The following is a 24,773-nucleotide window of genomic DNA, read 5'->3' as shown; positions in this document are numbered from 1 at the left end:
TCATTTTCCGACTGGCCAGATTTACCGTAAATCTTTTTATGCTAATGTTGCCTTGTGATTTTAATCCTTCTCCCATGCAGATTTTCATAATCATTAGCAGAAGATGAAATCGCGGGTCTCTGGAATTATCAAAAGAGACACGAGTAGGATTGAGTCGATCAAAGGTCAGTGTATAAAATGCTTTAGTACCGTATTGTTGCAATCAATTCAGTTCGAGTGATGGTCGACTATAATAACCACTGCAGCATTCCTATTCCAAGCTCAACTCGTATTGATATTATTCTTCCAACTCATTCAGCTGCAGCCTTGCAGAAAAAAACGACGATCCCACCAGCCACTTTTGCAAGCCCGAGAACCTTCCTTGCATCGAACAGCTCACAGAGTGTGCAAGGAGAAGTTGTAATGTTCCATTGCCATTCACTTTTTCACCAAAAGGGCCAACTCCATCACATGCAAAGCAAGGCCACTCGTACTACGTATATTAGTTAATTTGCTTTTCAAAAACACTGGAGATAACTGGATCATTCATTGATTTGTCGACGATTAGACAAGCCACTAGCACCATGTCCCTGATTTGCATAATATTAGGTAGTGGTGTAAATCAGACAGGGCCCGACCTAGCTAGTCCAAGATTCAGGCTGAATGATAGATAGGAGAATAACTTGTGTGCATCAACGCTATACATAGTTATAAGAACTTTAATAATAAATTTAACTTTGCTAGTTTCATCTTATCCATTATTATAATTATTTTAAAAAAGAAGACATTAGCACCAAAACGTTTTTTGTGCATGTTGTGCGTTAGCTATTTGGATTTGATTCAGTCTAGCTGTGTGATTTGATGGCACGAACAGCGTGTTCAATTTTCAGCTGAAGTAATCTAATCTAATCTAAATCGATGGTGCGAAAAGGACAAAGATCTATATAGTCAGGGCGACGTATCTCGCTCCTTCTCCACTACTATTTTGGATTAATTTTCTTGAATCAGAATTAAGCAATAGATCCTTTTCCCTCTCTGGATTTGCATATAAATATGGGGCATCTCAGAAGTTTCGATCGTCAGGTGAATGGTTCACTGACACCCCTGCAGCATCTGCGTCGCATGGGGATTTGCCACTCCTTCGATGCTGTCGCCGAGATGGAGGCGCCGGCTGTTGGCCTAGAATAGGATACGATAGCACACAACACCCAAGAACAAAACAAGAAGAATAGGACAAAATAGAAACTTCACTAATGAAAGGAAACCTTACAATAAGATAAGATACTACATGCCTCTCGACCCTTTATATAGCATCACAAATGCTATGAGCACGAACCATGAGATCCACAAAAATAGGATCTAGATGAGATCCACAAAAATAGGAAGACTAATTCTAGACTTTATCCCTTAAAGCTAGGAAAGTTTATCACTGCTAATGTAAAGAAAGAAAAAATACGTAGCTAAATAACATGTCTGGATTATACTCACATTACCCCTCCTAATCCTGACATGGTTCTAAGTCACGGACGCCGAGTAGTTGTCGCATGGCGGCTTCACTTCTGACAATGCTTTAGTTATTACATCGGCTCGCTGTTCTCCGGTATTAACGAACTCAACCACAATATGTCCATCTTTGGCACCACGGGCAGTCCATTTGTCCGTACCACGAACAAGTCCATCTGTCTGCGTTATCCATGGCTCTGTTTCTTTGGCTCTGCGCCAAAGTCTGCTTGCACACCAAGTGCTCGGCCCATGGCTCGATCTCTTCGGCACCACGAACAAGTCTCGTCTGTTCGTTCTCTTTGTGACACGGGCAAGTCCGTCTGCCCGCACATTCGTTGCCACAAACAAGTCTCGTCTGTCTGCTCCTTCGGCAACACGAGCAAGTCCATCTGCTCGCACAACGGACAAGTCCATCTGTCCGCCTTTGCTGCTTGGCATATGTTGCATACCTGCCACACCCGCTTTGCTGCCAAGTCTGCCTCTTGCAAACTTGGGCTTGGAACGTGCCCAGCGCATTGCCAATCCTCTGCTTGGTATAGCTTGCGCCCATGCCACACTTGTTGGTTTGCCAAGTCTTCCTCCTGTAAGACTTGGGCTTGGGCAGCCCTGCACTGCCGCTCTGCTTAGCATGCCTTGTGCGCATGCCCGACTTGGATGTATGCCAAGTCTGCCTCTTGCAGACTTGCACATGGACAGTGCCCCGCGCACTACCGGTTCGCGGCTTTGCATGTGTCCTAGCCAGGTTGGGTCTTCTTGTCTTGCTAGGAGACACGCTTGCTTGAATATCTTCAAGGTTATCTTGTACAAGCGATTTTGTGTTCTCTTTATCAGCATCAAGAGCTTCCCGTTCCTATCAATCACCTTCATGGTATCTCCTTTCATATGCACTTCATTCTCAGCTTCTGTCAATTGACCAAGACTTATGATATTACTACAAAGTTTCGGAATGTAGTATACCTCGTGGAGAGCCTTCTGGTCGCCGTTCTTGCATTCGAACACAACCGTCCCCTTGCCCATGATCTCAATGGTTGATCCATCGCCAAACCTCACCCTCCCAGTGATGGTTTCATCTAGTTCTTGAAACTTCTCACGATGGCCAGTCATGTGGTTGCTGGCACCATTGTCAAGGTACCAAACGTCTTTGTCTTCACCTTTCTTGACGCCCCGGTACACCTCCGGTAGCAACCTCTCTTCACTGAGCAGAATGGTATCCTGCCGCTGAGATTCTTCGTGGAACATGGTCATCATTAGTGCTGGCTCTTCATCCGTGGCGCAAGTGAGGTGAGCCTCATCTCCACGACGCTTGCTGTAGCATTCAGACGCATAATGCCCCATTTTCTCACAATTGAAGCATTTTATGTGTCTCTTGCCACGAGTGCCACTGTTGTTGCCGCTAGTGCCTCCTGCACTATCTTGGCTCGGCGTACCACGGCCACGACTGCGCCATTTGCCACGACTAGGGCTGCTGGATCCACGCCCCTTTCCTCCTGACGAAGTGTCCACGTTGCTCCCCTTCTGTCGCATTTGCCATTCGGCATGAGTTAATAGGAGCTCACCTTCAGTGCCGTTGGTGTTGCTGCATAGTCATAGCGTTCGTTCTTCGTACGCCTTCAGTCGCCCTATAGTCTCCTCAAATGGTATAGACTCAAGGTCGTAGAATTGCTCAATACCGGCAACAATAGGAAAGAATTTATCAGGGACAGAATCGAGCAATTTTTTTACCAACGAGGAATCTTCAAGCGTGTCACCAAGGGTGGAGAATTTGCTGCTTAGGGCGCTGAGTTTGCCAGCAAACTCATCAATCGTTTCGGTCTCTTTCATCCGGAGAGCGTCAAACTCGCTCTTCAATGTTTGTACACATGCCTTCTTCACCCGATCACTACCAAGATATCTCGTCTTCAGGCTGTCCCAGACATCTTTCGCTGTCTTCTTTGTTGCAATTTGGAGAAGGATGTCTTCGGGGACACACTGCAAGATGTATGCGCGTGCCTTTTTGTCCTTCTTTGCATCCACCTGAGCTCCTTCCGCTGGCTCCACCGCCTCCCAGACTCCCTGGGCATCAAGGATCGCCTCTGTCTTTATTGCCCACACAGTATAATTGTGAGGACTTAGCATCGGATAGGGAAATGACACTCCGCCGTTCTCCTTTACTGGGATGCTCGACATTTTATGTGGAATCGTGGATTCTTGGGTGTTCTATACTGACAAGGCTCTGATACCAAATGTTGGCCTAGAATAGGATACGATAGCACACAACACCCAAGAACAAAACAAGAAGAATAGGACAAAATAGAAACTTCACTAATGAAAGGAAACCTTACAATAAGATAAGATACTACATGCCTCTCGACCCTTTATATAGCATCACAAATGCTATGAGCACGAACCATGAGATCCACAAAAATAGGATCTAGATGAGATCCACAAAAATAGGAAGACTAATTCTAGACTTTATCCCTTAAAGCTAGGAAAGTTTATCACTGCTAATGTAAAGAAAGAAAAAATACGTAGCTAAATAACATGTCTGGATTATACTCACACCGGCGACGGTGAAGTTGGTGCTGCAGGACGGCGAGCTGCAAGAGTTCGCGCAGCTGGTGAAGGCGTCCCATGTACTGCAGTCGATGCACCCAACGGCCTACTTCGTGTGCGACGCTGATGACATGGTGTTCGATGGCCACGCGCCCGCCGCCAACGAGCTGCGGCCCGGGAAGCTCTACTTCGTGCTCCTTGTCTCCATGCTCCGACGGCCGCTCCACGCAGAGGAGATGGCCGCGCTCGCGGTGAAGGCCAACACCGCTCTCGCGGGAAGGTGCCGCCGGCGGGCCGGGCATATTCGAGAAGACGGTAAAAAGAAAAATAGGGAGAGAGCAAGAAATAATATAAGAATAATAAAATCTGGTTGATATATTCATAAAGTACTGGTCAATTGATCAATTAATAAATAATATAATTCTGAAAATTATTCTAATAATTATAACAAAATTATTAGAATAATCCAAATACTAATTTGATTTGATTTGATGATTTTATCTAGTCAATTCTGATAATTCTCTTTTATCTATAATAAAGACAATTTCAGTCCGTGCTAAGGTCGACGGCACGACCAAGAGGCGGAGAAGCGTAACAAATGTTAAGTGAGAAGAGCGAAGGTCCGGGATCTTTGTTCCCCATTTGGGATCGATTCCAGTATAAACTCACATAATGGACACATTAAATTTGTCCTCAATCAATCTATTAATCCTTAGCTCTGGGCAAATACAAGGAATTTATTTATTTTTGTTTTGATTCAATGGAGCAGCGAACAAAGATAAAACAATTAATCGAAGCAATAACATGCATGGTATTATTATTCGTTGCTTTATAGTAATGATCGATCGATCGATACTTTGTAATATTTATTATTAACTGTTGATTGCTTCATAGTGATTAATATATATAAATCTTCTAGACAGGCTTCATCTCCTGCTTGATGGCTGCCACAAGCTGGTTATAAGCCTTGGTCCATGCCTCCTTCATTTCTGGGCACCACATCTCTCCGACTCCATCCTTTATTGTCTCCAAAAGAGCAAACCTGGTCACCTGTAATTTATTAAAATAAGCTAAGGTTGGGTTTAGATCTCCAAGATATTCTTAATTAATTAATGATCAATAATATTTAATTAATTATTACCTCAAAGTGTTCGTTGACTATGCCGTACTTGAAGTGAGTGGCGCCGAGCTTCTTCAGAGTCGTCTCCCTCACCGTCACCTTGCCGGATTTCCGGAGCTGCGCCGCTGATTCGCAAGTCTAGTACAGTTTTATTTTTATATATCAACAACAGAATATAATCCAGTTCGTGTTAATTAATTCTGCCAGCAGGAATTAGTTTAAGATGAACTGATAGGTATCTCTACCAGGAATTTCTTACCATGACGAAGACGGACATTGCGTGAGCCTTGAGCTTGGGATTCTTCTCCATTGGAACGTCGGAGTCACGCAAGAAGGAGAAGAGACCGCTCGCTGAAGGTGCGATCTCAAAAATTCTGAGTCGTCGACCAGAAAATTAATTGATTATATTGTGCAAAACCGAACCACAAACAGAATTTGTTAGCTTATATATATATATACACACACACTACCTCAGGAAGAACTTGAGCCCCAAATTTGCTGCGTCCTTCTTCATTTCTTTCCATGATTTCACTACAAGAGCTTCCTGCTCTTCCGTGAACGTAACGACGCCATCGGAATGATCCATGTGTATACGTCTCTCTGTATTTCGAGTCCTCTGCTCTGCTTGCTTGTGTTTGATTGAATAAATTGTCGACTAAAGGAAGGAGTGTGTATATATATATATATATATAGATAACGTACATAGGCATGCAGCTAACGGTGTTGAGTGACCTTTGAACAAGGGGAAGAGCCAAAGAGGTATCGTGCTTCACTTGCTAGCTAAAAGAAATGGTACAATTGGAAGAAAACAGGAGGTAGGAAGAATTAATACTGCGTGCTTTGCTTCGGATTTGAATGTAACTGTGGGCGAAGATGGCTGCTTCAGGATCTCTTCTCGCCACTGTCTCTGTCTCTGTCTCTTCGACGTGGAGAATAGACGAGGTCAGCAAGAAAGATTAATTTTTATATTGCTCAGGTTTGACCGTAATGAATTGTTTTCATTAATTGACTATTTTTGAGTTTAGTTTGTTCGTTCAGTAATCAAGTCAAATTTGAATATATGTAAGTCTAGAATAGACAACCACCAAAAATAGACTACACGAGCAATCTCTTGATCGAGACAGAGGAAGCCCCAAGCTCGAATTAGTATGGTTAATTAACTGACGTGGTGCAGTTGCCTGAGTTGTTTAATTGGATATGGTCCCATTTGGAAGCGATGAGGAAGGACCGTCGGTGACATGGCGCATAGAGGGAAGGGCTCCGAAAATTTTGGAGAAAAGAGAGAAATTGTCAATAAGCAGGTCAGATAGGTTCCTGACACAGTTATACTCCGACGATCAAATAAAAAAATTGTTGGTGGCGCAAAGGACACAATAAGTAGGAGAAGAAGAAGATGTGTCAATATGTATGTATATGTACATGTGTCAATGGAGAAGGACCCCTTTTTATAATGCTCTCACAATCTCCATACTGATGAGACATTATTTTGCAATCAGTCAATCTATCATATCATCATGCTTATATTGTATTCATCAATCACATCAGTATGTAGATGGTGTACGTAGCTGTGCACAGGTATGATCCTTTGACAAACTAATGCGTTGTTCACATGGAATCTATTTGATCGGTAGGGTCGATCGAGGATGAGGGAGTTGGGTCCCTAGTAAGTCTGGTCCAAGCTAGGAGTGATGTCCACATGGAACCTATCTGATAGGTAAAGCCGATCAGAGATAAGGGAGTTGGGTCCCTAGTAATTTTGGTCCAAGCCGGGAGTGTCCACATGGAACCTATCCGATGGGCTAGGTTGATCGGGGAGGTGGGCCTTATAGGTCAGCTGTTCAGCTTTTTGACTCACCGTGGATTTTGACCACCACTAGAACAAGCTCATTGACCCCTTTTCCTACGGGATAACCATTTCCTTATTCATTGTATCGTAAGTCTTCCTTTCAAGTCTAGTTTAAAGAGGCATGAGTCTGACTGACTAGTTCAAATTTATTACAAGTTCGAACCGCCCTCAACTGTAGACTCGTCATTTGTTCATAAGGTTGACAGGGTTTTTGCTAATTGGAGTCGACTACCTCGTGGGCTTTGTCCTTCAGCCTTGTATAGTCACTCTAAATTTTATGATTGTCGATCGACATTTTCTTATTTGCTTTGGCTTTTGCCATTTTCATGAAATGATCGAGCAATATTGCTGAGTGAATTGTGTTGCTCGGATTTTTATAATGAGAGTCGATCGAGAATTTAATATCTTACCATCAAGCCACTTTTATCGTCATCTTCCTTGAAAAACGAGATGACATGCCTCATAAATGCTTAGATAAAGGGAAATGATATGCTTTGTAAGTACCATAAATGCATGACAAGGTGCGGCGATATGTGTGAGGTCGTATCATGATCATGATTTATTTGTCACATCCATCATAAATGCTCATTCCTTTAGTGCCGCCATGTGGCTTACTCACATCTTTGATAGAGACGTTTAACGTTTTGAATTCCACTGTCTCTCAGATTGAATGGTTGTGATTTTCTAGTTTGCTTTTTGTTCGTGCAATCGGACAGTGAGTTTTGAAAACCCTAAAGGTTTTATAAGTCGTGACGACTTAGGGTAAATGCTCACGTGTTCATATTATCCGGTCGTTCTTTCTGTCTTTCACTGACTGTTTTTCTCCGCCTTTGATCTTCTTTTCACTCTCACTTTCTTCCATAAGTTACTTGGTGTTTTGCTTGTTCCCCTTGTTTTGATTCTATGACCCTTGAAATTCCACTACACGTCCCCTCGCTATTGTACACTGCTGTGCTCTCAGATATTAACGATTGGGAGGTGGATATATGAAGCTAACCTACAATATTCCGGTGAACTGTCATATCATTATCCCTAATACCCTCGATCGCCCCCATCTTCCTCCTCCCAGCTATGTATGCATTTTAGGAATCAATTCATAGACGGTCTTCATTCTCCCGTCCCTGACTTTGACCTAGTTCCTCTTGGGTAGTGGGAGCCCCTTCAGAATTAGCGCGACTTTTGTCATTCCGTTCAAGAGGGGACCCACATGCTCCCTTTCCGACCCACCCCTACCCAACCATGTGGTGCAGTTTGAAAGGTAAATTGGCCGAGGTCTGGGCGCAAGGAATGGATCAACCCCTTAACTGGACATTGACCGGCTTTACAGACACATTTTCCCAAGACGTAACTATAGTAAGTGTTTTTGTTATATGTTGCACTTTTAAAGAGACTCTGACGTTTTATCTGTATCTCAGTTTTGGTCTTTGGGGCTATCCCTTTATCATATTCTATCTGACTTTGACCACATGCACCAAGACTCGAAGAAAAAGATCGAGAAGTTATAGTGCACTCAAGTACCCCAATCACAAGAGGCTCAAGAAGAGGTGGCTATGTTGAAGGAAGAAATGGTGGCCAGGAGAAATGGCAGTTGCAGGCCGAGAAGACCCTTTAGGAGGAGAGAGAAGGCGGTCGACCAGCCTGTGGCCTTGTAGAAGGTACAATCCTTTCTGCAAACTTGCGAATCTTAGCTTAAATCTAAGAGCACGAGGAGGTAACTGACTATGTCCATGGCAAAACCCTCACTCTGAAGTTAAAAGAACCCAGTAGCTAGATCTTCGAGTTGGTAGGGAAAGCAGCCGAGATGGCGGGCAAGGATATCTTGATTGAAAATCATCAGAAGGACTTGACCTCTTAGAAAGTCGAGCTGGAGCGAGTGCTGAGCTTGAAGTTACAAAAGCCGAGTTGGCATCTTATAAGGATGGGGAGGCAGGGTTGCTGAGGTAACTGACTATGTCCATGGCAAAACCCTCACTCTGAAGTTAAAAGAACCCAGTAGCTAGATCTTCGAGTTGGTAGGGAAAGCAGCCGAGATGGCGGGCAAGGATATCTTGATTGAAAATCATCAGAAGGACTTGACCTCTTAGAAAGTCGAGCTGGAGCGAGTGCTGAGCTTGAAGTTACAAAAGCCGAGTTGGCATCTTATAAGGATGGGGAGGCAGGGTTGCTGGAGGCAGCTAAGCTTGATTATTTCTGCTCCCCTGACTTTGGTTAAAGGATTGTCAAAATATTTTCTTATGGAGCGGATTGGGCCATTAAGCAACTAAGGGAGGTAGGATATTGTTGGTCCCAGTGAGACCGACTATAGGGGGTGAATAACATGCAAGTAAGATTAACAACAATTCTTTTGCTTAATTCTTAGCAATGACAAACACATTAGTTAGATAGAGAGAATAACATAAAAGAAAGTAAGAGACACACAGGACTTTACTTGGTTTGTAATCAGGGAGGTTGCTAATCCAATGCAGTGAAAGCTCATTAAGTTTCTCCTTTGATGTAGATAGAAAAGTCTCTTACAACGTTGAAAGCACGAATAACTAAAAACACGATTACAAATGAAGTACAAATGTTGTGTTCAAATGGAGAGGATTAGGGCTCTATTTCTAATCTGCTAGTCAAATACGTCCGTTGGCTGATGTGATAGCTCCGGATGCTTGGAATGGATCCGAGTGTCTCTAGCGGTGCATCTTTTCTTCTTCACAACGTCTCTTCAAAGGATTGAGGATAAAGTTTTATCATCTCTTTAGCACCTAAACTGGTCCCGACACATGGAGTGTCGCTAACGTGGACTTTGACGTCATCCTCGCAGCAACAGCTTGGCAAGATGATATGTTTGTGCCAGGGTGATCCGGGTGCCCTGATTTTGTACGGACACCTGGAGTTCGGACGGTTGGACAAGTTAACTTTGAGTGACAATCTAGAGTTGAGCATACCCGAATTCAATTTTGACCTTCTATCCTCGAGTAAATTTCCATTCTGGCTTCTTGTCCCTCGAAAGCGCTGCAAATGCCCTTCTTAATTTATCGATTTGGCTGAGCCTAATCGATTGGACCAATCGATTAGGGCCAAGAGATTCGCGAAGAGGAATTTATGAAAATAAGACTGAATTGATTGATCCAATTGATGCAACCACTTCTAATTGATTGGATCAATCGATCATGCAGTGTTTTATCACGAGAAGAAGAAATCGATTGAGGAAATTGATTAAGAAGGCTTAATCGATTAGAGTAATCGATTAAGGTCTTTTTGCAAGCGAACAGAGAGTTGTAGAATCGAATAAGTAATCGATTTGGCTCTCTGAATCGATTGGGTGGCTCACCAATTGATTAGGGTCGGGTTAGAAAAAAGAGTCGTTCTACAGGTGTTGGATGGTCAGATGACGTGATAATTGATTAGGGAAAAGCCTAATCGATTAGAGGCGTCAAGTTAACCCTAGAATAGGGTTCTTTATGACCATTCTCTAAATAATACTCAACGCTAGTTCTTGAGTGTTCTTGGAGCTTAATGCTGTTGCATTTCCATCTACCAAGAGGCAGAATCAAACAACAAGAAGAGAGCAAACTAAGATTTTATTGTTGTAATGTTGTGTAAGATTTCATTGTATTTGTTCTTACTCTTCTCGGTGTATTTTGTGTTGTGAATTTGTACGAGGCTTTTTAGCTTCCGGATTATTTCTGAGAAGAGGTATTTTTATAGTGTAATGTATGCACTGTGTGGATCCTTAGATTAATCATTTCAAGGAGATGGATACCAAGTAAATCCTCGTATTAATATTGGAGAGTTGTTCGCTTCAAGATTTTCACTATAAAATTATCTTCATTGAAGCGAACAAACTATTCATCCCCTAGCTCCCCTTTGTTCTAACACCCGCCACTTACATAAAAAATTGTACTTCTTGAATGTGCCCTGTCTCGAGCAACTTGCTAACCTCTGCTCGAATGATTTAATTTTGGTTTTTTTCTACTTAATCGATCGAGAGTCGGGAGGGATGTGGAGCTTATGTTCCGCCAAAGATGGAGAGATGACTTTACACTCTTATGGAGTGTAAATGCCCTTATTACAGGATAGGAATGTCACCAACTTTTCTTTTAGCTATGATGGCAGGTCGGCTGCTATTTGTGTCACCCCATCTTGTTGGTCGGGATGAATATGTACTTCCTCGAACCCCTCAATAGGTCGACATTGGGTTTCCTGCTGTATGGTGTGTACTGCGATCGACTGGAATCTTTGGGTTTTCGCACCTCCATTCTGACCATATCCACATAGCACTTTTGTGCTATATACTGGGTTCTTTTTATTTTTCGCACTTGGCCTTCCACTGAGAACTTTATTTTTTGGTATAATGTGGCAATAACCGTTCGAAATTCATACAGTGCGAGCCTTCCAAGAATGATGTTATATGTTGAATGGACGCCCACTACAATGAAAGTATTCGTCAAGTTCTCATAAGTGGCCTAAATCCCAAGGAGCCAGCTAGCCTAATATGTCTGAGTGGCTATACCTTGTTGCCTGTAGATCCATACAAGGAAGTAGTCATATGTTGAAACTCACCTTGGTCTATTTGAATTTCATCAAAAGCAGCCTTGAAGAGAATATTGACGGAGCTTCCCATGTCCACAAAAATATGTGTCACTTCAGAATTTGCAATAATGACTTTGATGATTATGGCATCATCATGGGAAAACTCCACTCCTTCAAGATTCTGAGCTCGAAGCTACTTTGTGGGTCGTCCACTTGCTCTCGGCTGGAGCCAACTACATGATTTTTTAGTGATCTTCCATGAGCTTTTCAGGCTTTATTGGAGTCTGCATTAGTGGATCCCTTGAAATCATACCCACTCTTCTTATTACTGCATTACTTTGATTTTCATCCTGTTTGATCAGCGCAGTCATTCGTCTTTCATAGGAGGCAGAAGCATGACTAGAGGATGGTGGCACGCCGGCCGGTCGGCTGGCTACATTAGGGCCAAAGTCCTAGCAGCTTGATCAATTGTGAGCAATTTGGGGAGGTAGCTATCCTTGCTCAGCTGCTCGGCGACTATATCGAGTATACTGTTGATACTATTGGATATTGTGCGTTTTGGCCCAATGGTAAGTACAAAAAGTGGGGATCCACTAGCATGGCTCAGCAAAAGACGTCCGAGCTACCTCTACGTGCTGCACAACTCTTCCTCATTAAGGCAGAGGCATGGTAGCCGATTGATGCTTGCTGTGCGGCAGAAGAGTCGGAGGAGCCTTCTGGTCTGCTTGAAAAGGTGGCACTAAATTGACCGTTTCTTTTTTCGAGCAGCTTGAGCCACTTCCATGTGGATGTATTTTCTCTCCCGACCCAACAAATTTTTGAAGTCTTTCATGGGCTTCCTCGCCAAGGAATGAAAGATATCCCTATCCAGGAGCCCCTGTAAGAAAACACTTACCAGAATCTCGGGCCTTTAAGGACTCCTTTTCTCCCTACTTGAGAGTGAATAAGCTTAAGTTGGTCTTGCGAATGTCTTCACAATGATATGATATTTGTCTACTTTGGACCTAAGCTCTTATGGTTTTACTCTTGGGCTCTCCCCAAAAGGCCTCATATCAATGGAGATATATTTATCTTATAAACCCATGATCTTTCCCATGTGTTTTCAATGTGGAACTATGTTTGCAACCTTGCAATCTCAACAATCCTTTCTCAAACAAAGGACCACAAGCTTTCCAAGTTCGATTCTCGACCCACCAGATCTTCCTTCCCCTCGGTCCACCCGACCTACTAAGACTTCCTTGTCTAGTTGCAACTAGAACTTCCTTGCCTAGCTGCAACTAGGACTTCCTGCCTGGTGTCTGGTCCTCTTGATCCGAACATAGGAGTCCCCACTTTCTTTATTCGAGGTCAATATTGTACCCACATGACTCAATCAGACCGTAGCTCTTGTGCACAGTCGACGGTTAAACCTTCTGGCAGTCCGGACTCTGATACTAATTGTTGGATAGAAAAAAATTTAGATATCTCCATAATAATATGATATTGTCCACTTTGGGCCTAAGCCCTCATGGTTTTGCTCTTGGCTCTACCCAAAAGATCTCATACCAATTGATCCTGTCCGAACGCTGATTCAGTGGACGCTGGGCACGTGACGCTTCCTGGCTGCTAGTGTGGATCTTCGGACGGCGACACGAAGCTTTGGCGAACCTGCACAGAAGTCGAGCCGGGAAGGGGTTCCCGGCGACAACCCTCCGACGCTCAAGTCAGGCGAAGCTCAAGGAATAAATAATGGCTTCAAAACGCGTAGAATGCATACCTCCGGCGAAGAATGAGGGCCTTTATATAGGGCAGCGAAGAAGTGAGTGTACACCTGCCGAGGTGTACACGTGTCCATGGCCCATACCCCAGTAAGGACTTGTCAGTGAGCTTCCCTAACCCATACTGCTACAGTCTCGGCATGTCCTCGATGGGACAGCGAAATCCCCTGTCACAGGATTTGGAGCATGACCTACACGTGAAACATACCTGCTATCAGAAAAAGACGTCCCCTGTCCTTTTCCCCATTGCTCCAGATCTGGCGTCCGGGCGGACAGCAACCTCAACATCCGGCCGGACATATGTGGTGGTTTACTTGGGGAGATTTTCCATCATATACTTTGTGGAGACTATTAGCAGTGTTACCTTATGGCTTTGGCCGAGTGTAAGGTCCGCTCGGCACCACGACCTTTTCCACTGAGCGTCGGAACCCTGATTTCGACAGGGTGCCTTTTAACCATCAGCCGACTATCGTCCGATCAGGACGTTCGATTCCACCGGACGGCCGGCTTGCTGCCCGGTCGGACCTGGCCCTCTCCGGATGGACAACTGCCACTGTGACTTCTACGTGGCGTTGACTCCACAGGGTGGGGTCCCCTGTTCTTACTACCGGATCACCAATGGAGATATCTTTCTCTTATAAACACATGAACTTTCCTATGTGTTTTCAATGTGGGACTATGTTTGCAACCTTGCAATCCCAACACAAAGTGTTGGAGAAAAGTCTTCTTGAAGTCCTTGAAACTTGTAATCGAACCGGCAAGGAGCCAGTTGTACCACCTTTGTGCCAAGGTGGAGAGAGTTGTTAGGAATACTCGGCACTTGACACCATTAGTATATTGATATAATAGAGCGACATTCTTAAATTTGTGGGGATGATCCTTGGAATGAGTAGAGCCTCCATATTTGCCGATCGACAAAGGTCTAAAGCACTTGGGTTGTTTATCTTCCAAGATTTCTTGTGAGAAGGGTGTTTCCAGTCACTCGGGCGAGCTGGTACCGATTGGGACCTTACCCCGTTTGGGGTCCCTAGGTGGTGAATCTCTAGTTGAAGATCCCTGAAATCGCTCAACTCGAAGATAGCCTTCTGCGGGCATTTGGATAAATGCCCAATAAAATTCCATTGGTTGTTTGGCCTTGTACCCTCCCTCAAAAGTAGATGGTTCTTTTGATGACATGGTAGGTGCAGTGGGTGCTTTGGAAGGGGAAGGCATTGTTGTCTGTTGCTTTTGTGCCAACGCCTGCGCTTTGGCCAGCAAGAGTAAGTCAAGATTTTCTTGTGACAAAGTGATAGTTACTCTTCCGGTGTCATCCATCTTCACATTCCAACTCAGGCGAAGAGGTTTTCACATACGACGCCAAATTTGATCCCATCTGAAAGCGATGAGAACAACCCATCGGTGATGTGGCACACAGAGGGACTGGCTTCTAGAACCCCTGAGAAAAGAGGGGAACTGTCAGTAAGCAGGCTAAGGGGTCCTAGTGCAGCTACTTCGACTGTAAAGTCAAAAACTGGTGGTGACGCAAAGCAAATAGTAAGTAGAAGAAAAAGAAGATGTGTCAATATGCAAGTACGCGTACCTGTGTCAATGGATAAGGGTCCTTTTTTATAATGTCTCTCACAATCTCCACATTAATGAGGTATTATCCTGCAATTAGTCAGTCTGTCTCATCATCATGCTTATATTGCATTCATCAATCACATCGGCATGTAGGTGGTGTAAGTATCCGTACACATGTATGATCCTCTAACAAACTCATGCGTTTTAGTAATGGTCATAACTGGGCTTTTGGGTTACGGGGCCCCTTAGGTTGCTAGCTATATGGGCTTCTGATGACAAAGCCCAATAATATATATGGCCTAACTGGGTCGTAGTAATATCAAAGGAAACAGAGTTGTGGCAGCAAGCAAGCCCTCATTGACTTTTCTAGGGCTCATCTGGCCAACCGAAGGAGTGGGAATGGAGAAGTGATAAAATCAGGCCAACACTGTGAATGTGGCCCATGAGGAATCTATTCGATCAACAAGGCCGATCGGGAGTGAGGGAGCTAGCTAGGTCCCTAGTGAATCCGGTTCGCGCCAGTTGTAGAATTAAAGAACCTATCTGATCTACAAGATCGATCAGGGATGATAGAGCTAGGTACCTAGTAAGTCCGGTCCGAGCTTGGAGTGATATCTACATACAACCTATCCGATAGGTAAGGTATAGAGGTCAACTGTTTGACTTTCTGAACCAACGTGAACTTTGACCGCTAAGAGTACAAGTTCATCGACCCCTTTCCCATGGGCTGGCCCTTTCCGTATTCACCGTATCAGGATGCGAGTATAGATCTGTTAAATAAATTCGAGATGAATTTGGATAAATTAGCTAGCAGGAAATAAATTTGAGCAGATATACAGACACACCTAAATAGCCTGAATTGCTGATATATAACATGGGTATGTATATACGAATTCCGATATCAAAAGAACATCACACAACGATTAAGTTTTGGAAAGTATTTAACTTTAGATGAGGTGATTTATGATACATTATGCTCATAAAATATATCCAACTAAGAATCATAGCTGGCTCTGCCAATTCCTTCCATAATAATTAATTCTCTTTATAATCAATTAAATTCTATTTGCAGGGAAAGATTACTGTACCCGCCGCTCGACTCGTGTATAAATTAAACCCCGCCCTGTTCCCTCGCTAATTAGGGCGCTGTTTTCTTCTTACTTTCTGGTTCAAATCTGTCGTCGTGATGGTGAGGCGGAAGCCGAGCATGGGCCGGCAGAAGATCGAGATCAAGCGGATCCAGAATGAGGAGGCCCGGCAAGTGTGCTTTTCCAAGCGCCGGAGCGGCCTCTTCAAGAAGGCCAGCGAGCTCTCCATCCTCTGCGGGGCAGAGATCAGCGTCGTCGTCTTCTCGCCCGCCGGCAAGGTTTTCTCCTTCGGCCACCCCTCCGTCGACTGTGTCGTCGACCGCTTCCTCGCCGGGAATTCTCGCCGGTCGCACCCGGTAAGCGGCGGCGGCGAGTCGCACCGCGAGGCCGCCGTGCGCGAGCTCAACCGCCAGTGCATGGAGCTGCACGATCTGGTGGAGGCGGAGAAGAAGAAGCGGGACGCGCTCGAGAAGGAGATGAAGAAGGAGAAAGAGGGGGAGGCGAGGCGCTGGTTTTGGGACGACGAAGAAGACGTGGAGAGCGCCGGCATGTCGGAACTGCAGGAGCTGGAACGGAGGCTGGTGGAGTTGAGAAGCGATGTGGCGAGGAGGGCGGACCAGCTGCTGCAGGAGACCTTCGTACGCAAGCCGCAATTCCCAGCTGTGGCGGCGGGCGGAAGTGGCGCCGGAGCGGCGTCGGGGCTGTTTTCGGTGAAGAATGAAGGGGTGGACGTGCACTATCCGAGTCTCGCCGCCGGCGGGTTCGGCGGCTTTGGGCATGGCTTCTTTAGCTCCATGATATAATTACACATTTAGACTGTGTTCGTTCGTAGTCAATATCGTTCGCAAAATTAACTATATATATATCGATCGAACACGTATGGATTAGCATCGAGTACTGAATAAGGAAGATCTGAATTTCGATATCTGTGTGCCTCAATTAGTTTTCATCAAAATATTGACATATTGCAATGTGATCAGTAAGGAAGCATTTATTGAGTTGCCTAATCTGATTTCTTGACCGTCGTTGGCCTTTTTATTAGATGATATTTATATTCACTAAAATTATTGGAGCAAAATGTGATCGCTCGTTCTAAACAGTCCGATCCTGATCCCTATAAAATATAACATTTAAATAACGGAGGGCATTTTACCTATGATACGGCAATTGAGATGAACCCAGTCGGATTAAAGTCCAGGAAACCAGTTGATATGATGGTCAAAATCAATGAATGTCAACCTTGAAGTCAGAACAGTCAATCATGGTGGTCGAGAGTTCATCCAACCAGACTAAGGGGCCAGTCGGACAGTCAATCGTGGCGGTCGAGAGTTCATCCAACCAAACTAAGGGGCCGGTCGGACGTTGGTTCGCTGAGTATTGTTGCATAGCTATAAGATGAGTTAGCACTTGGTAGAGCCAAAACTTTTTTGCAATTTGAAGATAGCACGATTAATTAGCTCGATCGAATAGTTCAGTCGATTACAGCTATAGTCCAATCGGACAGACTGGACGCCCGGTCCGATTGAGCTCTTTGGCTAAACAGATAAGCCGAGTGAGGGACGAGTATCTGACAACAACACTCTATAAATTCGATCAACCTACCCTTGCATGCAAATGTCGATCGGGTCACAGGAGGAACTCGGTCGACTTACCATATAAGCCCCTTAACCAAACAGTCTCATATTTCCTTTTTGACATTTTATATCACGGAAGACAGAGAATATACCATCTGTAAGTTGTACATTATAAGCTTTCACCCTGTTAATCGTAGGAATTACAAGTCTATTATGGGAAATGTGTCAAAACATCTTTATGACATCATTTTTTAGAAACGCTTTGAAATTCATACATAAACATTAACACTATAAAAAAAGTTCTCCATCTATAAACACATGTATACTAACTATACTACGTTATGTGTTAGTCACTATTTCAAAGGTTAGTAGTCATCCGTGATTTATCTCCTCCGTGTTGGCTCTGGGATAAGTTGGCGGAAGCGCTGAGGGCGAGCGTATTCACCTTTTACCATCATGTATATGATACTACGTAATTTTACACGCTCATAGCGACTAGTCATATTACTATTCACTTAACTCATCGTTGACTTGAGCGTTAAAGTGTCTGCGTCGAGATCTCTTCCCTGGTCCGATTGCTAATGCTCATGTTGACACGCGGGATCGTTCAGAGAGACGTCTTCATTTAGTCAACATCAAAGTCACATTTCTAGTCAACCATCTTCTCCACTTTCAGACCGGACGAACCTAACACATCATGCACCCAAAAAGATTATTAATTTTACAGTACATGATTTAATATTATATTTTCCAGGAGATGGGTGGGACTCATGGTTTTGGAGAATTAATTTCTACCTCTTTCCGCCAAATGACTTCTTCTAGCAATGCATTTAGACGTGACCCTCTTTTCTGGCTTACCCACCTCTCTCCAATTTCTTCTCCACCCAGGTCAGTTTCTCACCAATCAATCTACCCGAGCAAAATGATCTTTTAAGGCAATTTTTGTAAAAATATTTATATATCTTTTCGATTTTCTTTCTCTCCTAATAGACAACACTAAATTAAAGAAACGATTAGTGCCTATCTAACTTTCCGGTTATTCATCTTCTCTTCGTGTCTTCCTAGTTTTTTCATCTTTTCTAATGGACAACGCATTAATGGTAAGGATTCTTCCTCGGAAAGTCGGAATCCAATGAACTCGGTCCAGTACGTACGTTCATTTAATTACTAAACCTCTGCAGGCTAAAATAATGATTCCTACTGTGCTCGACTCAGTTGTATGGTTGTACGGGGAGCAGATCTTCTGGACCGCGTTTCCTAGTCCGCCCCTGGACCACACAACCGATATAAAATCTCTCCCACGTGTAAACCTCGTGCACGCACCAACGCGGAAAAGCCCTAACCTCTCTCTCGACCTCCAGCGACGCTCCACGCCCTTGCCACTCTCGACCTCCAGCGTCGCTGCCCTACTCCCTCCCGCTGCCTCCCTCCCGTGGCCTCCAGCGACATCTTGCAGCCTCCTCCTCCTCCAACGTCGTCTCCCTCCAGCGACATCCTGCGCCCTCCCTCCAACGTCGTCGCCCTCCAGCGACCTCCCTGCTGCGTCGCCGACCTCCAGGGGCCTCCAACGACTTCCCTGCTGCGTCGCCGACGTCCTCAGCGACCTCCCTCCTGCGAGCTCTGTGACCTCCGGCAGCCTCCCTCCCTTTCAAAATTTGCCAATCGCAAAAGAACGATCTCATATGACTGGGTATTTTGTGGGCAAGTTTTCCTGCATTTCTTCAACTTTGTTTTTCTTACAAGTTTATTGTTTGCATATAACATTTGACTTTTTGAATTTAGTGTGTTAAATGTTGTCAGAAATAGTTTGTAATGAACCTTTTTTATTCTGTGCCTTTAAGTACTTTGGTTTTAAAAGTTACTTAGACTATATGCTAGTGTATGATCCTCTTTGCAGAGATCTTATTGAACTTAGTGAACTACTGAAGTGACTTTGGTCTTATGTTATTATTATTATTTGTTGTTGTTGTTGTTAGTATTATTATTTTGCTTGTTATCTTTTTGGCTTATTTGCAGTGGATTTCACCCTTGCTGAACTTAAATCACTTGGGGTGAAGCAGAGGTTTTCATTCGGAGATCAGCAATACAATGGTATACTAACTAGTATACTAACTAGATTATTATGGGTTATAGATTTAGTTATTATGGGTTATAGATGTTTTCTTTTGTCACATCTGTTATACTTGAAATGATTTTGATTATGTTTACTAAGAAAGTTCTCAATTATCACATTTGGGGGGAGCAGATGCCATTGCACTTGATGCCAATAGAATTGTTGGGATCTACCCTGAGATAAAGGATCCAGTTTTCATCAACCTATGGGTCAGTATATATTAACTATGTTAAGAATTCAATTACTGTCACAAAGTATAGTTTCCCATGGTACCTTATTTGATGCACATTTGATTTTCAGCTGAATTGATTACATTTTATTGGAGCATTACTTATATGTACTTCTGAAATCAACTGTTACAAATATTTTGATTATCAAATTAAATATCTTAATTTGATTATCTAATTTGTCTTTTTTTTTTGCATATTAGTGCTTTTCAGGTACAAGGAAAGTAATTCAAGGCAGGAAATCCTAAGCATGAAATCCTTTAATTTGACATTGTGATGTAACTCTAAATAGTGTAATTTGTTTCCTGATGTAACTTGTTTTCTTTTGTCGATCCTAAGCGTGAAATCTTTGACTTTGACATTTACCTTCAACTTCTTCAATTAGACAATGTTAAAGAACTATTCTCTTTTGTTTTGGTTTGATTAACTTTAGGCTGTTGGTACTGAATTTTACACTTAATATAATCCATGTGCTCCTTTAATCTAACATTATTTTTGTTGTGACTAGCTCATTGTTGATCATATGAAGTTTGTTGTCCTTTGTGGATGCATGGTGTTCCATTGCATGCTTTTTCTTTTGCGAGTTTTGTACACGAAAGAAGTCGTTTTTTATGGTTTTGGTGATGTAAACAATATTAGAGAATTGAAGGAGCATTTGGGGACACGTATGATATGGTTGCATTTGGTATATGTGGATTTTTGCTGGGTGACGAATGTTATCAGAGCCTAAAATGTGATTTTTCTAGATCTTTTGGTGTTTTTTGTTTCAGTGGCATATGAGGAAACCTTATATAAAATGTTTGTCCATACGTTACATAAAATTCTTTCTTTGAACTATAATCAAACTCTGGAGGAGAAGATAATCCTCAAGTCTATAAACTCTTCGATCCCAAATCGTCTTTGAGATAGTTTGTTGACTCTAACATAATATTAGTTTTAAAACTCCCTGTTGGAATAACAGTGCCATTGAGGCTTCCAGGAGCAAAATCTGCGGATAGCAAAACCATCCTATTTTTATGGGTTTGGGGTTTGTGCCTGTCTCCTATGAGTTTCAAGATTTATTGAGTAATATATACAAGTAATAGGGATGAAATGTCTGGAATTAGAGTGCCATTGAGGCTTCCAGTAGCAAAATCTGCTCGAGAGCAAAAACATCTGATTTTTGAGAAGCAAAGTTTAGGGTTATGAGCCCATCGTAGCTGTCTCGCACCATCCTGTGGTGAGTCCTGATGCTTTGAGGCACACCTTGTCATTTCGTCTTGCGCCCATGGCCTCCAATTTCAAGGCAAAAGTTGAACTTCCTTGCCTCAAACTCTTCGCCCATGAAACAGATGAAGGCCATATAAACTGGCTCACAACCGATCACAAACGCTTCGTAATGAAGGCAGAAGTAGCAGTCGAAGCAGTTGAATAGCTGGGAAAAGAGATAACAACCAAAATGTGTCAAAAGGACAAGAAATAATCCATGTGTATTAACAACTTTCTAAGTAACTGCAGAAAAAATGCAGTATGTCCCAGGAAAGGCTTTGCTTACAGTTAGAGTCCATGAGCAATTGTCAACAGAATGAGGATCCTGTTTCACATAATGGTGATTGAAAGTGCTTCCTGCTTGAAGATCCAATTTGTGGCATTGTTTCAGATGTGACATAAGTTCATGAATGTCTCCGGTGAAGGGACAATCTGAACCAGGATGAGGGCATGCGTAAGGCTGGTAAACACAATGTGTTTTGTGCTGCAACTTGCTGTAATCGGGCATCATTTCTATGCAACCAAGATGATGGTATGAACTAGGTAAATGGAATGAAGCAGCAAGTTTTTCCAGTGCTAAACAACGGATTTGGCCAATTTCCTTTCGGCAGATTGGGCACTTGTTTACTTTGTTTTTGCAGGAAAAGCGCAAAGTGTGCCCACTTGGACACTGAAAGAACATCAACCAAAGGTAAGCATATCAGCATGAGTTCTAAATAACATATGATCAAAAATAAAAACACACTCATTGTGTACAGCACATGTAGATTAATGATACAAGTGAGGCAACTTCTCCATTATGAGTCTGCCCGTGCACAATATGAAAGAAATAAAACTTGTCATAAAAATTAAATTTAAAATTACACTAAAAAAAATAGTACAAGCCTATACTGCAACAAACTGTTTGATCCAACTATTTGATATCAGTCCTATAGAGATCTTCTTACCCTATAACTGAGTTCTATGAGTGATCATATCTTAGCAATACTAATCTCTTATATTTTGTAGTGGCTAACAATTACAGTAATCAGAGATAAAAAACTAAACTGGATCTGGTTGCTCAAAAAATAGGATATGAAATTGGCCAATGAAAATCATTGTGAAACCATCAAAAGTAAATAGGTATTTGTTTGACTTATAAAATATTAGCACCCTAATTCACTACATCATCATCCATGTACCTGATGTAGTGAATTCTTAACACAGTTAATATATACTGACCCGTAGGTTGATGAAAACTGGATCCTTTATCTCAGGGTAGATCCCAACAATTCTATTGGCATTAAGTGCAATGGCATCTGCTCCCCCCAAATGTGATAATTGAGAACTTTCTTAGTAAACATAATCAAAATCATTTCAAGTATAACAGATGTGACAAAAGAAAACATCTATAACCCATAATAACTAGATCTATAACCCATAATAATCTAGTTAGTATACTAGTTAGTATACCATTGTATTGTTGATCTCCGAATGAAAACCTCTGCTTCACCCCAAGTGATTTAAGTTCAGAAAGGGTGAAATCCACTGCAAATAAGCCAAAAAGATAACAAGCAAAATAATAATACTAACAACAACAACAACAAATAATAATAATAACATAAGACCAAAGTCACTTCAGTAGTTCACTAAGTTCAATAAGATCTCTGCAAAGAGGATCATACACTAGCATATAGTCTAAGTAACTTTTAAAACCAAAGTACTTAAAGGCACAGAATAAAAAAGGTTCATTACAAACTATTTCTGACAACATTTAACACACTAAATTCAAAAAGTCAAATGTTATATGCAAACAATAAACTTGTAAGAAAAACAAAGTTGAAGAAATGCAGGAAAACTTGCCCACAAAATACCCAGTCATATGAGATCGTTCTTTTGCGATTGGCAAATTTTGAAAGGGAGGGAGGCTGCCGGAGGTCACAGAGCTCGCAGGAGGGAGGTCGCTGAGGACGTCGGCGACGCAGCAGGGAAGTCGTTGGAGGCCCCTGGAGGTCGGCGACGCAGCAGGGAGGTCGCTGGAGGGCGACGACGTTGGAGGGAGGGCGCAGGATGTCGCTGAAGGGAGACGACGTTGGAGGAGGAGGAGGCTGCAAGATGTCGCTGGAGGCCACGGGAGGGAGGCAGCGGGAGGGAGTAGGGCAGCGACGCTGGAGGTCGAGAGTGGCAAGGGCGTGGAGCGTCGCTGGAGGTCGAGAGAGAGGTTAGGGCTTTTCCGCGTTGGTGCGTGCACGTGGTTTACACGTGGGAGAGATTTTATATCAGTTGTGTGGTCCAGGGGCGGACCAGGAAACGCGGTCCAGAAGATCTGCTCCCGGTTTTACGTAGTGTTATTGGATGATCCTTCGCCGAGTCATTCGTCGGTTAACAAAATTAATAGATATTAAATTCGGTTGGCCTTCAGCGACATATCATGTGCCGTATCTTCTATTAGATTATCAGTTCAAAAAATTCCATCATTAAGTAGTTTTGAGATCCGTGCAAACAAATGCTGGGGGTGCATCCTTTTTGAATTTCCCTAACTACAAATTGAAAACAAGAAAGAAGACCTGACCCCGCAACTATCCCTTCACCGTCTCTCTCATGGAGCTCTTCTTCCTCCTCCCATGGTTACTCTTCTCAGGTATGCAAACGCCTAACTTCCTTCTCCAAATTACTTGCGTGTCTAAACAGTTAATTTGCGATCGAGTATTGTTGATCCAGGGGCATTATGGGCATCGCCGGCAGAAGGTGCGGGGACCACCTTCACCATCAAGAACAAGTGCCCCTACACCGTCTGGCCGGGCACATTGTCTGGCAATGGCGCCGGCCTCCTCGGCGGCGGCGGCTTCGAGCTTTCCCCTGGCGCCACCGCCTCCTTCTCTGCCCCGCCTGGCTGGTCCGGCCGCTTCTGGGCCCGCACTCGTTGCGTCTTCGCCTCCTCCTCCTCCTCTCCTCCCAACGGCTCCTGCGTGACCGGAGACTGCGGCGGCGCCCTCCACTGCGCGGTCGGTGGCGTCCCGCCGGTCAGCCTCGCCGAGTTCACCCTCGGCGGAGGCGGAAACGGCGCCGCCAAAGATTTCTACGACGTGAGCTTGGTCGACGGCTACAACATCGGCATCGGAATCCGCCCCTCCGCGGCGGCGGGCGATAACTGCCGCTACGCAGGGTGCGTGGCCGACCTGAATGCGCAGTGCCCGGCGGAGCTGCGGATGGCGGCGGAGCCAGGAGGGGAGACGGTGGCATGCAAGAGCGCGTGCGACGCCTTCGGGTCGCCGGAGTACTGCTGCACTGGGGCCTTCGGGTCGCCCGCGACGTGCAGGCCAACGCGCTACTCGCAGCTATTCAAGGCGGCATGCCCTGCGGCGTACAGCTACGCCTATGACGATGCCACCAGCACGTTCACGTGCACTGCAGGTGCTGCCGACTACCTCATCACCTTCTGCCCCGCAACCGCCGACGCCGCCGACCAGGCTTAGCTCTAAGCCTCCAAGTCTAACTATAAAGTTTATATTTACACGTCCAGTGGAGGTATGAACAAAGAGAGGAATTGAGACATAACCACATAGCTATGTATTTCTACCGTTAAAAGCATGTAACCATATATTATGTTACTTTTAGCTCACAGGAATATATAATTAACACGTTTTCAAGCGTGCAGCAAATGGAATTTCTCCGCCTTTGGTTCTCCCACAACTATGCAAGACGAGAAACATATTCTTTGCTTTGCTT

The 24,773-nt window shown here is 43.8% G+C and overlaps 5 protein-coding genes and 1 pseudogene across 7 annotated transcripts; 4 read left to right on the top strand and 2 right to left on the bottom strand.

Moving 5' to 3' along the window:
- Nucleotides 1-4,022: 4,022 nt before the first annotated feature.
- LOC122009869 lies at nucleotides 4,023-4,388 on the top strand (the record flags this gene model as incomplete). The annotated part of the gene is made up of 1 exon (XM_042566176.1): nucleotides 4,023-4,388. A coding segment is annotated over one exon (366 nt), but the record flags the coding sequence as incomplete, so codon positions are not given.
- A 345-nt stretch (nucleotides 4,389-4,733) lies between these two features.
- Nucleotides 4,734-5,794, bottom strand: LOC122011424 (non-symbiotic hemoglobin 2-like). The gene is made up of 4 exons (XM_042567815.1): nucleotides 5,605-5,794; nucleotides 5,394-5,508; nucleotides 5,156-5,272; nucleotides 4,734-5,064 (listed from the first exon to the last, which is right to left on the bottom strand). The coding sequence occupies exons 1-4, from the start codon at nucleotides 5,718-5,720 to the stop codon at nucleotides 4,930-4,932; spliced, it is 483 nt and encodes a 160-aa protein (XP_042423749.1). The 5' UTR covers nucleotides 5,721-5,794; the 3' UTR covers nucleotides 4,734-4,929.
- Nucleotides 5,795-15,961: 10,167 nt separating this feature from the next.
- Nucleotides 15,962-16,805, top strand: LOC122012456 (agamous-like MADS-box protein AGL61). Its single transcript, XM_042569000.1, has one exon. It carries the CDS (start codon nucleotides 16,002-16,004, stop codon nucleotides 16,704-16,706), a length of 705 nt encoding a protein of 234 aa, XP_042424934.1. The 5' UTR covers nucleotides 15,962-16,001; the 3' UTR covers nucleotides 16,707-16,805.
- A 1,847-nt stretch (nucleotides 16,806-18,652) lies between these two features.
- On the top strand, nucleotides 18,653-20,227 carry LOC122012433. 3 transcript variants are annotated; one of them, XM_042568975.1, is made up of 4 exons: nucleotides 18,653-19,178; nucleotides 19,494-19,568; nucleotides 19,723-19,799; nucleotides 20,031-20,227. In XM_042568975.1, exons 1-4 carry the CDS (start codon nucleotides 18,668-18,670, stop codon nucleotides 20,043-20,045), a joined length of 678 nt encoding a protein of 225 aa, XP_042424909.1. In that variant the 5' UTR covers nucleotides 18,653-18,667; the 3' UTR covers nucleotides 20,046-20,227. The 3 variants fall into 3 exon arrangements, 2 of the variants coding, with proteins under 2 accessions (XP_042424909.1, XP_042424908.1); XM_042568974.1 differs by having other exon boundaries at nucleotides 20,021-20,227; XR_006120219.1 differs by having other exon boundaries at nucleotides 19,494-19,799.
- A 401-nt stretch (nucleotides 20,228-20,628) lies between these two features.
- LOC122009861 lies at nucleotides 20,629-23,260 on the bottom strand (annotated as a pseudogene).
- A 365-nt stretch (nucleotides 23,261-23,625) lies between these two features.
- On the top strand, nucleotides 23,626-24,718 carry LOC122012134 (pathogenesis-related thaumatin-like protein 3.5). Its single transcript, XM_042568583.1, has 2 exons — nucleotides 23,626-23,685; nucleotides 23,766-24,718. The coding sequence occupies exons 1-2, from the start codon at nucleotides 23,646-23,648 to the stop codon at nucleotides 24,518-24,520; spliced, it is 795 nt and encodes a 264-aa protein (XP_042424517.1). The 5' UTR covers nucleotides 23,626-23,645; the 3' UTR covers nucleotides 24,521-24,718.
- Nucleotides 24,719-24,773: the final 55 nt, after the last annotated feature.

This window comes from Zingiber officinale, chromosome 8A (genome assembly GCF_018446385.1).
Source record: "Zingiber officinale cultivar Zhangliang chromosome 8A, Zo_v1.1, whole genome shotgun sequence".
Lineage (NCBI taxonomy): Eukaryota > Viridiplantae > Streptophyta > Magnoliopsida > Zingiberales > Zingiberaceae > Zingiber > Zingiber officinale.
Note: the sequence above shows the minus strand (reverse complement) of the source record. Positions and strands in the feature narration are given on the sequence as shown.

Coding starts and splice junctions, on each gene's coding strand:
- LOC122011424 (XM_042567815.1), bottom strand. CDS start 5,720: ATGGATCATTCCGATGGCGTCGTTACGTTCACGGAAGAGCAGGAAGCT. Junction 5,509..5,604: donor GGGCTCAAGTTCTTCCTGAG/GTAGTGTGTGTG, acceptor TCGACGACTCAG/AATTTTTGAGATCGCACCTT. Junction 5,065..5,155: donor TAGTCAACGAACACTTTGAG/GTAATAATTAAT, acceptor AATAAATTACAG/GTGACCAGGTTTGCTCTTTT.
- LOC122012433 (XM_042568974.1), top strand. CDS start 18,668: ATGATTCCTACTGTGCTCGACTCAGTTGTATGGTTGTACGGGGAGCAG. Junction 19,179..19,493: donor TATGACTGGGTATTTTGTGG/GCAAGTTTTCCT, acceptor GCTTATTTGCAG/TGGATTTCACCCTTGCTGAA. Junction 19,800..20,020: donor CAGTTTTCATCAACCTATGG/GTCAGTATATAT, acceptor TTTGCATATTAG/TGCTTTTCAGGTACAAGGAA.
- LOC122012134 (XM_042568583.1), top strand. CDS start 23,646: ATGGAGCTCTTCTTCCTCCTCCCATGGTTACTCTTCTCAG. Junction 23,686..23,765: donor CCCATGGTTACTCTTCTCAG/GTATGCAAACGC, acceptor TTGTTGATCCAG/GGGCATTATGGGCATCGCCG.
- LOC122012456 (XM_042569000.1), top strand. CDS start 16,002: ATGGTGAGGCGGAAGCCGAGCATGGGCCGGCAGAAGATCGAGATCAAG.